Here is a 17,385-nt window from a genome sequence, read left to right as displayed (position 1 = left end):
ATGATACTTAAAAGTGCCAAAAGCCATCACATTCACTTGTTTATCATAATGTATGGCAGATTTTGATTGGCTGCTATGGATTACAAACACTTTGCACATGGCTACTTAGTAAATAAACCTACAACTGACAAAAACAATCCTCATCCATGTGCAGTGTGTGGCTGTAACCCTGCACTGGTTAGGAATCATGTGTCGGCTCCATGGCAGGCACTCACCTGGGAAACTTCATAGAGCAGTTTGTAGTGCTCCTCTCTCTTCTGAAAAGTGCACAGATTGCAACCCATTGTAAATTGCACGAAGTGTGAAAGTCGTCCAGTTCCGTTATGTGTGAATAGAAGACGCTATGACAGGGAATCACCCTCCCGACCTGACTACCGCTGTTCATCAGTCAGTCCAAGACATGAAGACAGGCACACCAGTGTGAGCTGAGAGAGGAAGCCAAGGTAGTGCAGCATCGTCGTCTGCCTTTCCTCTAAGTATCTGACATCGGCGTCCTCACATGGCAACACTCCCCCTGTCTCCACATCACCGCACATCACTACACACAGTCCTTCCACCTCATGAATATTAATACCGCCTCATGGATTATTTATCACAGCTCATGTACATAGGGAGTGACACACTTGCTGCTTATGACACATCAACATTCGCTAATTAACAAGCACATCTAGTTCGGTTACACAAAATGCACCCATGTTACTATACGGGAGGCTGGTCGAAGGGGAATATACCTGACCACACGAATTATTCGTTACTGTTCAGGATATGCTAAGTAGATATAGAGGCATTCATGGGTCTTGCTGCAGAGATAAGTCAAAGCATCAGGGTTTTATTGGCCCTATTTGGACGGAGCTCAACCTATCTCCCTCAAAACAGACTGAGCTCCATCGAAAAGTCGACAATAAAACGCTGCTGCTTTGACTTATCTCCACTGCAAGACCCATGAGTGCCTTTATATCTACTTTGGATTTGTATGGATAGTTTTGTGGATGTGCACTGGGGCATTTACTCCACTGACCCCACTGGGTAAATGAAGAGAAAGGTTTGTTTCACTGCTTACCGGACAACCCCGAATATGGGGAAGGGTGCTTGGAATGACTGCGGATGGCGTTGCCAATTGCAGACAATATAGAGATGTCACCAGCACACCAGACTCCTTGAAGGATAGTCAATCGTGAATTTATTCAAAACTTATGTCAAATACACAAGCGCTTTCGGAACCACATAACTATGCCTGATGAAGGGATCCTGTGTGGTCCCGAAAGCGCTTGTGTATTTGACATAAGTTTTGAATAAATTCACGATTGACTATCCTTCAAGGAGTCTGGTGTGCTGGTGACATCTCTATTGTCTGCAATTGGCAACGCCATCCGCAGTCATTCCAAGCCCCCTTCCCCATATTCGGGGTTGTCCGGTAAGCAGTGAAACAAACCTTTCTCTTCATTTACCCAGTGGGGTCACTAGGGGGTGCCACCTTCAGAGGGGGTGACACCAAAATGATTGAGGGTCAATTCTCAACTAGCCTCAAATACTGGGGTGCTGTGGTATGTGGTCAGCTCCCTGGTCGTCAGCGCTTCCAACAGCCTTCTACAGTCCAAGTACCCATTGCACTCCTGACCGCTCATCCATGGTAAGAACGGTGGGTGCATCGGCAGTCGACGGATGGCTACCGTCCAGAATATAGAAAAGTATGGACACCGACACTCCAAGGATAGAAGTGACGTTTCGGGGTCACGCAGGATCCCCTTCATCAGGCAGAACAAAAACAAGTATGGATAGTTTTGTGGATGTGCACCGGGGCTTTTAGCCAGTGGGGTCACTAGGGGGGTGCAGCCTTCAGAGGGGGTGACACCAAAATGAGTCAAAAAAGTCAAGCCTCAACTAGCCTAAAATATTGGGGTGCTGCTGTATGTGGTCAGCTCCATGGTCGTTAGCGCTTCCAACAGCCTTCTGTCTCCTGAACCTCACCTTGGTTAGTAGAGCAATCCATTACATTAATGAGCTAATAATACGGTTCAAAAGATGGCAGGTTTAGCTGACAACCACGAGTGGTTACATATCGGAACAACCCAATATAAAGAACACTCTGCATTAAAGTAGACAGGTGTAAGTGCTGGCTTTATAGTTCTAGTGTCACCACAGATACACTTTAACAAATACTGCTTCTGTGAGTTGTATCTACAAATTGATTCTTGCATATAATCCAATTACAACTCTATGTCATATACATTGGGAAGCCTTCACTTACCTGCCAGCAACTGATCGGTGCCCTGCAGAACAGCCAGCTATAGGACTCACAACAAATGTCCATTCACTGGTATTTTTTTCAAAATCCTGACTACAGGGTTCTTTAAATTATGATTAATTACTGTTTGTAAAAAAAAACTTAATGGTTTGAGATTTGCCAATACAGAGGAAACCCAGGCAAATATATTTTGAGATATAGCTAGTATACACCTCTTAAGGAAGAACTCGAGAAAAGTTATACTCACCAGATCCTCCAAGCCATCCAGCTGTCACAGCACTCCCTCCAGCTTGTTTCCCCCCAATGCAGCATTGCAATGCAGCGTCCTCACGCCTATACACTGCGTATAGATGCGATGATTTACAGTACCATAGACCGCTGCAGAGGAGGGGGAGAGACACAAGAAGGACCGGTCCAAGGCTGGCTATACACCTATCAATTTTTTTTGTTCAACCCGTGGGCTGAACGGAAAAAAATTGACGCGATTCCTCCAACACAAACAGCTTGTTGATCGAGGAATCACCGTCATTTGCATTATATTCTGCCGTCACCTGTCAGAATACCCGATCAGAGCGGGCAGCTCATTGGGTGCCGCCTCTGATCGTATGAAGATTTTACAACAGGCTCCTTCGATCAGCTGATCGAGGAATGCCGGCTGAAAGGGAGCAGACAGCCCCACACACTGTGCGAATTAAAAACTGTCCCTAATTCGGCCAATGTATGGGCACCTTTAGAAGAAGCAGGCTCGGCGCTCCGGGTGAGTGTAACTTTTTTTAAACTTAGAAACAAATGAGCATGTAACCCTCGCAGTACAGGGATAGCCCCACTGCATGGGTTAATAACAAAATTCCTGGAGATTCTTCTTTAATCTGTTTTTGAGAAAGCTATCCATAATCCCCTGCACAGCCATATTCACACTGGGAGATGGTCTACACTCTGAGCCAGTCAGTGTTGTCAGTCTAACAGTGTAAATATGCACACAGGAGAGGAGATTTGCTATTGCTCCCTTATTATCCACTTAGCAAGCTAAAAGAGCAGGGATGAGAAAGTATGAAGAACTTCAGAAGCTATCTCTTTCTATAATCAGTATGGTTGAGTACCATTATCATAATATCAGGTGCTGAACAGTGCACACAAACGCTGCTTGCATTTAAATGTATATATTTGCATATGAATAAAAATCATGAGATTGTGATGCTTGCCTTATTTTCTGCTTTAAGTTTTAGAAGGGATCATGGAAATTTTTTATTGAAATCTATTATTAACCACTTACTGACCGGGGTGTTTACACCCCCTTCCTGTCCAGGCCATTTTTCAGTGGTCATCGCTGCGGTACTTTGACTGACATTTATTCCGTCATGGTGGTATTTAATCATCGCTGGGGTTTTTATTTTTTACTATATAATGAAAAAAGTACCGAAAATTTGGGGAAAAAAACAGTTTTCCCTACGTTATGTTATAAAACAGTTATTATTACCCAAATTTTTGGCAAAATATAAAAGTCACGTCGGGTAAATAGACACCAAACATGTTAAGATTTAAAATTGCGTGCGTCCGCGAACTCGCAAAAACTACCATACCTAAAATTGGCCATAGGCGACACTTTGAAAGCTTTTACTGCTCATCAGTTTAGTGTTATCAGTGATTGATGGCCCTAAAATTATTGCTCTCACTGCGACGTTCGCGGCGATACGCAACATGTGCAGCGTAATGGATGCAATCATCGTTTACGCACTTAGGCACACTCATGTTTGCATGTTTTTTGGGGCAAGGGGACTTAAAAAAATGTTTTATATTTTTTTAATCACCTTTATATGTGACTTTTAATTTTTTTATATTGTTATTGTAACTAATTCTTTTAAAAAAAATTTTTTCACTTAACTTTATTGCTATCCCATAGGGGACTAACAAGCCCCGTTTGTGATAGCCAATTTTCAGTGACAGGTCCTCTTTATGGAGACATCAGGGGTCTTTAAGACCCCTAATGTCACCTAGGGACCCCAGAGAAGCTGATGAAGCAGAGACCTGCTTCACCAGCTTCTCTCCGGTTTCTGTACCGGAGAGTGACACTGAATGCAGGAAGTGATGTAGTACACATCACTGCCTGCATTCCGAAGAGGAGGAGGAGGAGATGAAACGGAGCTCGTGTACTGAGCTCCGTTTGATCTCCGGCCGCAGAGCTGCTGTGCTGGTCCTGGGGTCACACCGGGCACAGCGGAGCCCAGGATCGCCAGCAGCGGCTGCGGCGGAGGGGGGGGCCACACACCTGCACACTTATTACAAGCGATCGGGCGTCTCTACAGATGCCCGAACGTTTGTATGTAAACAGCCATCGCTGGCTGTTTACAGTGCAGGCTTAATTCCCGCAGCTTAAAAACGGCCACCCGCTCTCAAGAAGCCGCTGTCCGGCCGTTTAATTACAACGGCCAGACAGCAGGTGGTTAATTAACCAAAGTTGATTTGATCAATATTTGTTGCAGACTCTAAGACAGTGTTTCTTAACCTTTTCTCAAGCATGGGTGATGGCACCCTTTAAAAGTATGCAAAGTATTACAGCTTTTAGACTAGGTACCCTAGTTTAAAAACGGTAAATGTAAAAAATGAGGTATTGTCCCTCCAAAATCCATACCAGACCGTTATACGAAATAGGGTGTCTGGCATGCAAAAACACAGAAAAAAAGGGTGGTTTTCCCTTCATATCAGTCTCCTTCTTCTCGTATTAGGAGCCTCCTTCATATTAGAGCCCCCTTTACATCAGGAGTTTCCCTATCACACTAGGAGTCCCCCTCTCACACTAGGAGCCCCTCTTTATATCAGAATCTCCCTCTTTTACATCAAGAATCTTCTCTTCACATCAGAGGCATGACAATATGTGAATATTTTGAGGCACCCCTGAGAAGGCTAGAAGGCACCCCAGGGTTCCACAGTACCCTGGTTGAGAAAGGCTGATCTAAATGAATAAACTGAGAAAAGTGTTGAAGTGTATGTATGGCCAAAATTATTTTTGTAGGTTTAGAATAGGCGCGAAATAGAACCTCTGGCAATTTATTTCAGTCTTTGTCTCTGCTTCTTCACCCTTCTATTTGTCCTGGTAACCATTGCCACTGAGACAGAGTGATGGAAATTGCAACATTTTAGAGTTGTCACCAGAACCAGAAGAGGTAAATCATCCAATAGGGACACATGATCTAGTGACAACTGGCTAAGGTGGGAATTGCCCTCAATGTGTATAGATGTAGAGACTTACTTCCCTACATCTCCAGGACAGGAAATAAAGAGACCCCCCCCCATTATTTAGAACAGGTTAAGCTATACCAGAGATTTAACAATGATAATTAAATAAACCTGTTTCCTCTTCAGCTAAAAAGTAAAGTGAACAAAAACAATTTTTCATCATCATTCATCAACATTTTTAGATCATTACATTATCAAGGATCACATCATTACTGAATGATCGCATTGAAGTTTGCCTGGACTTCTTCAGGACAAATTCACACCTTTGCATTGCGGCAAACTGCAGTAAAACATGCATTTCCTTGCATGTTATCTCATTACGGAATGGCACCCCAGCGCACATCCCCGTGGCACCTGCATTTTAGCACAATGTGATTGACCTGTGCATTGTACTGTGCTGAGGAAAAAAATCACACTCATAAGTACTTGCAGTAAACCACTGTGAAGGTTTGAATCTGGCCTTAGTGTAGATTGATATTTGTATGCTCCTTGTATTTCTTGTTAATTTGCAAAACTAATAACATTAAGACCCCAAAGTACTGTTACCGTAGCGAATAGCAAGCAATGCAACTGCAGCACACCACAACCCATGGACCATGCGCTATGGTGTGCTGCTTTAGAAAAAAGGATCAGGTATGATTTGTTTTTGTTTTAAGGCGCACTGCGAGCCTAATTATATTGAATAGGCTTCTTTAATGCAGCGCACCTTAAAGCTGAACTATAATCCCTTACAGGCAAGGAAGGTGCCATCTTAGCCTCTATTTGGATTGCAGTTGCCATGGTGCTGCACATGTGATCAGCTATGATATCAGCTATCTGAGGGCTTGGACGTTTGGTTGAGAGCTGAAAGAAGAACACTGGCAATCCTGACAGTTGACATGCCCTAACAGTTTATTTGAGGTTGAATAAAGACATAAGTCCATCAAGTCCAACCTATTGTGTGTATGCATTTATGTTTGAGCTGGTGTGTGCGTGTGTATGAGTCCATGTGTAATTTGGCTCTTAGGAGTACCTGTACTCCTGTATGTTACGGTCTCCAAGGAAGTCGTCCAAGAGTTTCTTGAATGATTCCACACTCTTAGCTGAAATCACCTCCTGCGGCAATGAGTTCCAGACCTTAACCACTAACTGTGAAGAACCCCTTGCGCCCCGTGTGTTGAAATTTTTTTCCACCAATTTTTGGTGGTGTCCTCTAGTCTTTGTTATTGAGTTAACCGTAAATAGTTTGTTAGTAATGTTGCTGTCGCCATTGAACAGTTTATACAAGAAAATCATGTCCCCCTAAATCTCCTAACTTCCAAAGAAAACATATTTAATTTTAACAACCTTGTTTCATAGTTCAGGTCCTCCAACCCCTTAATGAGTTTGGTCGCCCTCCGCTGGACTTTTTCTAGCTCAAGTATATTCCTCTTTAATGCATGGATGTGTATTGTGCTAACGCAGGTGTAATAATGCCATGCATAATTTGAAGGAAGACATGACATTTTTAAAAAAGACAGGCATACTTTCATCACTCAGCATCATGCATACATATAAAACTGCTGGCTACAATCTGTAATAAAAATTGTGACACTAATTAAAAGCACTAATTGGATGTGAACATCTAGTTTGTTGTGCCCCTGCTTCATGCTTTATTTGCCTGACGTGCATCAATTGGAATTTTACTTACAACTACTAAAAGAATTGCAAAACAAAAATTTTATTTTTATGAAACACAGTGTGATAAAGAGTCTAAACTATGTAAGTGTGACATGTGCAATAAGCCCCCTCTGATATTTTAGATTAAAAAAGCAAGGCTTAACTAAAGAACAGAAAAAAATAAGAACTGTCTGACAGTCAGTCAGATAGATTAACAGTAAGCAATCACATATATTGCAACAACTTTACAAAATGTGATGTTTTCCCTATTTATTCAGTTCAACCCCCATTAAGTTCTGCCAGTATTTTCCTCCTCTCACAGTACATGTTATTGTAGCTTCCTTTTTATTTCCACTGATTATATCAACAAAAACTGTGACTCAGAAAAAGAGGTGCAGCAATAAAGAGAAGAGATTGTTAATATAACTTAACTATTAAATAAAACACTTAAACCAAATAGGAAATGTAAACATTGTTCCTACGCTAACACAATTTCCTTGAATAAAAGAAAACCATTATGGCCAAATATGGAAGAAACCCAGGTCATTCCACTTGCTACGCCTTTTAACAGTATTTGTGTATGATGGCTGCTGTAAGTTATTTATTGCTCCCTACTCATATCACAGCTTTCTAACAATCCCTAGATAGCAGCTGTAAAATCTCTGTCTAAAACCCAACTTTACCTTCAGAAGTCAGATGTGCAAAGCTTGTGTACAGCAAGTCTGCTCAAATACAAATAGATAATCCCTCCTTTACTGATTGGCAAGAATTATTTTTTATTGTCTTCTGGCTAACTTCAGACTCCTCCTTGGGTCCCTAAAATTTGGAATGTCACTGCCATGACATCTTAAACCCTCACTCCTAGCAAAATATTACCCCCCTTTCTATCCCTAACTGCCACTATCCTATGCTGCAGGTTTTTTAAAAAGTTCCAACCTTGTGAAGCAAGTTACATTAATCTAAGTCCCCCCTCTCATGCTATTTCTGTGCGGGAGACCACTAATGTAGCACTGCAGATGGTCCTTTACTGTCCCCTTGCAATGCCGACACTCCTAAATCTTGAGAGGACCCTACTGCTGGACAGCCAATAGGAAGTGTCCATATCACGTAGCCAGTGACATGTACACCCAAAGAAGGCCCCTGCCTGAAGTGAAAAAAGGGAGAAAGAAGAATCAATACTGGAGGACCACGTTACTACAGCTTTCAGTAATTAAATTGAGCATTTTGATAGGCTTTATTTTTTTTACTGCCAATGATCAGTTAGTTTCATTCTCGAGATGGGCTTTAAACTTGGGACCAATATGCAACCTGATCCAAGAAAGATATATGTTAGACATGGTGGTCCCATATGAGACAAGTGGCTTGGGCAAAGCAATCTTTGATGAAACTGGTGGTTTAAGATAGGCAACTTAGACAAGGTAGTCTCAGGTGAGACCGGAAACTCAGACAAGATTGCCTACAGTGGGAGTGACAACTCAGAAAAATGTTATGGGGGGATATGATTTCCATGTACAAAATGTTTAATGGTGGTAGCAACATTAGCGATAAACTGTTTAAAATTAACTCCGTTACAAAAACTAGAGGCCATCACCTAAAATTGGTGGAAAAAAAATTCCAGCACAAGGGGCGAAAGGGGTTCTTCACAGTAAGATCAGTTAGGGTCTGGAACTCACTGCCACAGGCGGTGATTTCAGCAAATAATGTGGAATTGTTCAAGAAACTTTTGGACGATTTCTTAAGGGACCGTAATATACAGGGGTACGGGTACTCCTAGAATGAGATCCTAATAGGTTGGACTTGATGGACTAATGTCTTTATTCAACCTCAAATACTATGTAACTATGTAACTATGTTATTTCTGGAAACACCAGAACTCGGATTAAACAATTGGACAGCATCAGGGTGCAGGGTTTCTGGATGCAGAGTAAGGACTGCTTTAGGAGAATTGGCCATGGCAGGTGCAAAAGACTGGGCAGCAGTGGTTAGCAGCTTTATAGGAAAAATGAAGAAAAAAATTGTATTAAAACCAAGCTCCAGCAAAAATTGGATGTTGTTTTTAATAGAGCAGGGATGATGTGGATCCTCATGTTTTAATTGCCGTACATGTCCTTACTGGGGAAGTTTTCCCTCATTTCTTCACAGAAAAGAAAATATTGGGAACTCTAACTAACAGGGATGCAGCAAAAAACATATTTTTTTTAGCAGAATAGGACAGGATTAGAACGTCTGACAATGTGTTCATTGCTGTATGTGATATCTTGTCCTGATGCCAACTGCTATCCTCTCATTTGTTGTATGGGTGTCGCAGGATAGGAACTAAGGGAAAGTCTCCTCAGTGGAATGACAGACATAATCATAAAGTTTTTCCACTTTATCCAAAATACATAAAATTAATGGAGTTAGTCTTGAAAGATAGAAATCTTGCAGACTGTAAAGGCAAATTAGATTGATGTTCAGCTGCTCGAGTCTTCAGATGGTCATACACCTGTCAATTTGATAGAATGCTTGAACTTGGGGGGTGGATGGGGGCGGGTGGGATAGTAGTTGTGCACTGCTTTTTCATGTAATTAGACAAGTGGATTATAATGGGGAATATTACACTGTAATGTTCCTTATTATAATATATTTCTCTGATTAAATTATTACATGTAGGCATGTGATCTATCAAAGTTTAAGACCACGTTACAATATGTGACCGGTGACGTGGTCACACATTTTAACGTAATCTCGCCCAGTTTTTCGGCGGTGGAATAGGTGAAGCATTCCAGCGCTTTCTCCGCTGTTCCAGGACACATCAGCATCGCAAATCGCATGTGCAGGAGAACCGATCTGCCCTGAGACAGCTTATCGGTCCTGAAATGTCACTTCTATCTGACTTTATGAGTGCGGTGGAAGGTAAGATTGCAGTCGGAGAGAAGTGACATTTCAGGACCGATCAGCTGTTTCAGGGCAGATCGGTTCTCCTGCACATGCGATTTGCGATGCTGATGTGTCCTGGAACAGCGGAGAAAGCGCTGGAATGCTTCACCTATTCCACCGCCGAAAAACTGGGCGAGATTACGTTAAAATGTGTGACCACGTCACCGGTCACACATTCTAACGTAGTCACAACCTTTGACAGAACACCGCCATCAGGGGGGTATGGCTGGTACACATGTGAGGGTTCTGGGGGGCCTCTTACGTGGGTATCAACTGTACTGGGGCGGCATCCCGACGACCAGCCCAGCCCACCCGGGACCCTGCAGAGCCCACCATAGAGAGTCTCAGGTGGGCTATGCAGGATCTATGGTGTGCTCTGCAGGGACTCAGGTAAGTCCAGCACGCTACTGCAACATTAGAGACTGCTTGGGGGGGGGGCAGGGGCCAGTGTGATCCGCTCCCATCCCCCCCATCTTGGGAGGGGGGCCCAAGATAAATTCTTGTACCAGGGCCCTTTGGTTATTAGGTCCGCCAAGTGGCAGGACACATAATAGCAACGTGTGTCTATGTCAAAGTGTGTCAACAAAGTATCTTTGTGCAATCCCACTACCTACTGGACTGGAACTCACCTCATCAAACTTACCACCTGTTTAAATGTCAGTTAAAAAGCACTTCATAATCTCCTCTCCTTGAAAACAAACTTCTGTCAATGGCCTTGAACTTCAAATGGATATCCTACTGACAAATCAGCATGTTCTAGTACCAGCATTTAAATGTGGAAAGAAAAAATATGTTTTTCATAATGTAATAAGTTTATTAAAAAAATTATAAAAAAGGTTAAAGTAGCAGGGACATAAGTGGATAACTGCATGTGTATATAAAGCTTCAGCAAGCTAATTACAAATCACAGCCAAGATCCCAATCTCCAATGTCACACTCAGTATCGGCCATGTACCACTGTCTCTCTCCAAGCCCCCCCGATCGCTATTCACTTTCAATGAAATTCCTGTCATTCTTTTTCTTGTTTCTATTCTATTTCACTTTGAACTTTTAATAGACTATACTGAAGCTGTCAAATTATCCCCAGGTTTGATTTTGTCCACTATTACCCAATTTAGATTTCACAATCGACCAAATTCTGGTGTTTGATCGAACTCCTGGGTGGGAGATTGCTTTGTTTCTAGCGATTTCTTGCAATTGTTTTCCCAGTGGCTTGAAAGTCTTTGCTGGAAGCTTGGAATATTGGGTTGCAGCAGCTGCTTCCATAAGCAGCTGGACAGTGGCAGAAGGATACTTGGAGTTCTGGAATGGAGTAGTGATGACTTGAGGGGAATCACAAAGATTTTCATGGGCAATGTAGCTGAGACTGGAATCTTAGCTACATTGCTGGAAGAATTTGAAGTTTTAAAAGGTATAATGCAGTGGCTGGAGAAAGGAACAGTACATTTAAAGAGCTGGGTAACTGAGGATGTAGAAGCACATAATATGAACATGGTTGGGAGTAATATGCACAAGTTAGCAGTGAATAAAAGTTTGGAGGATTGGATTCAGCTTACATGTTACGTGTTGAAAGCCCGGGGACTCCCTACACATCAACTCCTAGAAATTATTTATTGACTGTAGAACAACCAATCTGTTTACCCACGTATTAGGTTGGAACAAAATTATTTTAGGCATAGCTTATTTTTTTAGATGCCTGGTCATTGGTACCCAGCAGTTTAACCTACTTTCTAATTTGGATTCTCATATGTCTGTTCCATATCCCCTTTGGATGTGGCTTTTTGGGTGTTTTTCCCGGATTTCCCAGATTCAGAGACACAGCTCGAAAAAACTTTTTTTAAGCTGTACTCTAGGTAAATCCATTACAAACTGGACTTAGAGTTAGTAGGTTGAAGGATGCTGGTCATCAGAGTAAGGACATATATTGGCAGAAAAGAAGTACCATGGGGGACAGCTCTGGATTGAAGGTGATAATTGCAGCTATAGCTGTTTATTTAATTTAACTTTTAATGGGGCTATACATTTCTGTATTGTTATTGCTGGCTGGAATTCTGCTTACAGTAGAGTGGGGAAGGGTTAGGATTTTGGGGCTATCAGTAGCCCTTTTGATGAGATCTCCCTTACTTCTTGTCCATGTGAAAGGTCATGTTACACACAAGCTAGTATGTATCAGGAAATCTCGCCAACTAGGGGAGTAGTTGAAGCTTATGGGGTGGGTGAAAAACACTCATCCTATAATTCAAGATGACCTGTGACAAAGAAGCTGTCACAGGTCAGCTCTATTGATTGGGAAGTTAGCGAAAAATACACCACCGTCGCTGACTACCAGATCATCTCCCTGCAGAAGGGGGTGACTATCAGTCACCGATCCCCGTAGGGACTTCCCCCCTCCTTCTCCACTTCCCCAGCACTGACTGGATAAACAGATGGGCAGAGACCGCTGTCAATCAGCCAGTGGGATGGATCTTGACAGCATTGTCGGGATATGTCCCAGCTGTGGCGCTCTCAGCATATAGCGGGCAAAAGCCCGCTATATACTGAGTTTTGAGTCACTGGAGGAGACAGTATATGTCCTGCCATGAGCCTGAGGAGAACTATGGGCATAAAAGGTTGCCCCATGGTTGTTCTTTAACTCCAAGCAGACATCTAAATATGTCTGGCTGAATTCGTATAGGGTAGCTGTTTTATCTGGTAAAGCCTTTGCATTACTGTCCATCGATTTTTAGGATATACACTGCTCCGAAACACTGCACAACTTTTTATGTCAGGGCAGTAAACCTATTCTTCTGCTGAAGTTAAACACCTACAGATCTTGTCCCGCCTCCATCCTGTGATAAGACAGTGAAAGGAGAGGCAGCAGACTGATCAGCTCATCTCTGTGTTACTCTCTCCTCATACCTGGGCTGCAAAAGGCTGATACCAAGTCAAAGTTAGGTACCTACACTGCATGCATTTAAAGTTAACGCTGCTCAGAAGTATTAAATGCCCAGATCACTGCACTGTACTATAAAATTCATTTTTTTTCTTTAGTTTTATGATCCAATCTGAATATGAGAAATGTGGCCCACATAGATAAGCGCTAGTGTCGGTTATCTGTCCCCCTCTCCCCTTGACAATTCACAACACTAAACATTAACCCTTAACTATTGATCCAACCCTTACTTTAACCCAAAACCTTACCCTAACAATATTTTTAAACCCTAACTTTTGTCCAAGTGGGTGAAAGCTCCATAATCACATTTGTTTTGTAAACATTGCCTGACCTGAATAGATATCAAATTAGACAAGTAAAAAGCAATATGCTGTGCTTTCCCATCATAGGTCTCTAAAATCCATTTACATAGTCTCCATATGAACAATAATACATAATTTTGTTTTGGGCCTGGCATCTCGGCCCTGTGGGATCTCTGCAATGTGCAGTGTATAGACATGGTTTGGGACCCATTTTTGCTGCTAATTATGCTTATAGTAGTTTCGGATTTAAATGCTAGGAACTATATAAAGGAAACATGTAATGAGAGAAACTTGAAGGCTGCTATTGCCTCCTTTTCAAAGTGCCAGTTGTCTTGATGCCCTGATAATTTATTAGTTTCCTTAATTTCTGAGTCACTGGGGTTGATTTACTAAATACAAGTAGGTTGTTCACTTTGAAAGGGAATGTGCATTGTGCAGGGGGAGTTTCGCCTTAGCTTAGTAAATGATGTGAAGCTCTGCTGACTTCCATCATCCAGTCATATGCAAGCAAAAATACAGTTTATTTTTAAGCTTCCTTGCTTGTGATTGGGTATTCTTTGCAAAGTGAAATTTCATCACATTCAAAGGGAAACTTTGCCTGCAAAGGGCAAATTCCATTGCAAAGTGAACAGCCTATTTGCCTTTAGAAAATTAAACCCGTAGTGCCAATCACCAACATTTTCAGAACAAGAAATCAGCAACAGCATTGTCCATATTTGTTGAAGATTTAGAGCAATAGTTACAGAGTTTAGGTGTTAGGGGTGGTGACAATTAAATTGAGAGTTCTGGGGCTAAGTGTTAATGGTACGTGCAAAGGCAAGGTTAAATCTGGGGGTGTTGTTTATTATTGTGAACAGTTATTTACTGCAAATATTGACTACTGAAAGTAATTTGTGTTGCTGAAAACCCCATGTCAAGAATTAAATGTACCAACACAAGAGATCCCTTCATGAATTAATGACTATTCCCTAAGAATGTTCAACTTTAAGCATCATATCTCACCAATATTTTCAAGACAATACCTTTTATGTACATAAAAAAAAACTTATAGCTAATCAAAGGTTCCAGTTAAATTGTATACAGTTCATTATTTAGATATATTGAAGACAGGGTAAAAGGAATATTGTATGACACAAAATAAAGAGGATTTATTTTTGAACATTGCTAAAGTTGGAAAAAAACCCAACCCAACAATTTGTCTTTGAATTTTTCCTATAATAAGGACCTCAACATTGTACAATGCATGTCCAATCAATGTCACTCTAACGGGAAGTATCAAATTGTAGATGACCTCCTCAATGTGATTTTGCAGCACATATATTGTTTAGTTTGTAATGTCCACAGCCTAAATTAATTTAATGAATGATAACTGTTAACAAATTGGCTTCACTTCTGAAAGCATCTTAACAGCATCAAGAGCAAGTTTCCCAAATATCAGTGATTATCCGCTGCCTATTGCGGCTCTAAGAGGGAACAAATAATCAAAGTGCCTATCATTAATGGTGTGTAAGTGTGATTGGATTAGGGCCAAAAAGATGCGTAGCCCAAACTATCAGCATCATTTAGTGTCAGTGATCAAAGACACTCCGAAAGGCCAGGGAAAGATGGTACTAGGAGTTAAGCATTTTAAGCACATTTTAAAGCTTGGCCATGTTTTATGGAAACTGACAGGATAGTTCTATGAGATGTTTTTGTTCTTAGAGCCATCATTTATTACATGTTACTGCATGGCACAAATGCCACTTCTGTTTTTAAAACATCTTCAGTTTAAAAATGAACTCATATTCACCCAGATTAAATGCATAAGGAAAATGCAAAAAGTGTTTGCCTTTGAAGGATTGGTGCCGCAAGAGACTGTGAGAAAACTGTCAGATGTGCTAATTCTGAGGTATGAAATCAGATCAAGGAATTAAACAGCACTGGATGTCAAAATGTCTCAACCATCTCACAGTATGTTCACTACCAAAAACACTCTATTTCTTGCAAAAAAAAGTAAGGAAGGATGATGATTAATGCTGAACAATGAAACACCTTTAATTAAAATACTTTTCTGCTTTTTAGTGAGTGCTTGTTTTGGTTCAAGAATGTGATACTTGGGATATTAAAAATGATCATATAATTTTATGTTTTAGTAGGAACAACTGTGTAAAGAAAAAATCTAAAAGCATTACTGTTGGAACAGGATCATCCATTTTTGACCCATGGAGAAGGAATGGACCGGAGTGGGAGAATAGGTAGGAATAGATTAGCAACAAGAAAGTACCCCACGGGGAATAAGGAGGTGAGGGTGGGGGATAGGTTTAATGTCTCCAACCACCTACCCTAATAGGACGCCAAGATTATCGGTAAAGGCTCAATAGGTAGGAGCCAAAATTTTCCTTTTTTTTTAGGTAGTAAGTAAGTGAGATATGAGAGAGTTAGGAGTGGAATGTAAAGTTGTGGGAGTTTTTTTTGTTTTTTTGTTTTTGGTCTATGCCCTGTTTTGCTTGTCATGCCAGACAGATGGCAGAGGAGGTAAACACACTGAGAAGGGGCCAGGTGAAAGAGGTACGAGGAATAAATATCCATTATACATACAATGACTAGTTTACAATTTGGATCTCTCAATGTTAGAGGCATGAATGTAACCCAAAAACGATCTCAAATTCTGTTTGATATGCACAAACAGAAAGTGGGAATACTTTATCTCCAGGAAACACACTTTAAAGACTCATATGTCCCCACAATGCCTATGAGACATTACTCTAAGTGGCATATGAGTAGTTACTCTCAGAACAAGTCAAGGGGTGTAGCAATAGGTTTTCATAACTCAATCCCAGTGTCAGACTTACAGGAATTAACTGATGGAGAGGGACGTTACCTCTTCGTAAAGTGCAAAATATACGGCAAGCAATACACACTCGTCAATGTTTATTTACCAAACCATGGTCAAGTACGGGCATTGCTTGGAATGTTGAATGTCCTCAGCAACTTTATGGAAGGCATAGTGATTATAGGAGGAGATTTTAATATAGCGATGGACCCGGATGTGGATACATCTAAGGGAACAGGACATATTCCCTCCTCCCAACTTAATAGACTAAAACACCATCTCCATAAACTACAGCTGATAGACATCTGGCGCATGCTCAACCCTAAAGCGAGGGACTACACATGTCATTCCTTGACCCATTCGACCTTTAGTCGAATAGACTACTTCTTGGTCTCACATAGCCTATTGAGCTGGTTAACCAAAAGCAGACATAGGAATACAAGTCTGATCCGACCATTTTCCCATTTTTTGCACAATAACAGTACCAGACACAATGAAAACACAAGCAACATGGAGGTTAAATGAGACATTATTGCAGGATTCGGTTACAAGACAGGCGATCGTTCAGGCGATCACAAACTTTGTAACCGACCATGAACATGATACCACAATGCCCCCAATAAACTGGGAGGCCCTGAAGTGTGTTATCCAGGGGATCTTGATCTCACACGGGACCCGTTTAAAAAAGTGAGAAACAAAGCTATTAAAATCCTAACAGAGGAAATATACCAACTGGAGTGTAAACATAAAAGTAGTGGGGATGCTTTGATCTTCCAAGAACTACAACATAAAAGGGTAGAGCTACATCAAAAGTTAGACTTAGTCTATCACCGATATAAAGACTATTCCCAAAGTACCATGTACGAATTTCGTAATAAGAGTAGCAGCCTCCTTGCACGATCTATCAGAAGTAAACAAGGGAGGATGTACATCTCTAAAATATGTGACTCAAAGCAAGACTATGGTTCATTCCTCAGAGAAGATCGCAAAAGCGTTCTTCAACTATTATAGTGATTTATATAATAAAGGGAAGGGGAAAAACATAACCGAAAAGGGACCAGATATATTACAGAAGATTCAATATGTTGCTAGGACAGCATTACCCAGGCTGGGAAGAGACACTATAGAATTACTAGACAAGCCCTTCTCATTAGAGGAGATAAAGGGTACAATCCATGCAACACCAACGGGGAAGAGCCCAGGCCCAGATGGACTGACAGGGATATTCTATAGGACATTGTCAGTGGAATTGGCCCCTATCATGCACACTACCTTTAATGCAATAAATGAGGAATGTGGATTC

At 41.4% G+C, this 17,385-nt stretch overlaps 1 protein-coding gene across 2 annotated transcripts in view; it reads right to left on the bottom strand.

Moving 5' to 3' along the window:
• The window catches only part of PDZRN4 (PDZ domain containing ring finger 4), a 127,116-nt gene extending 126,575 nt beyond the window's left edge, over positions 1-541 (bottom strand). For both annotated transcript variants that reach the window (XM_018552529.1, XM_018552530.1), the window contains exon 1: positions 216-541. In XM_018552529.1, coding sequence (XP_018408031.1) covers positions 216-284 — 69 coding nt within the window. In that variant the 5' untranslated portion in view covers positions 285-541. The remainder of the gene's footprint in view (positions 1-215) is intronic.
• Between the last annotated feature and the right edge of the window lie 16,844 nt (positions 542-17,385).

This window comes from Nanorana parkeri, unplaced genomic scaffold (assembly GCF_000935625.1).
Source record: "Nanorana parkeri isolate BGI_ZX_2015 unplaced genomic scaffold, ASM93562v1 scaffold91, whole genome shotgun sequence".
Taxonomy (NCBI): domain Eukaryota; kingdom Metazoa; phylum Chordata; class Amphibia; order Anura; family Dicroglossidae; genus Nanorana; species Nanorana parkeri.
This window is presented reverse-complemented; position numbering and strand designations above follow the sequence as displayed.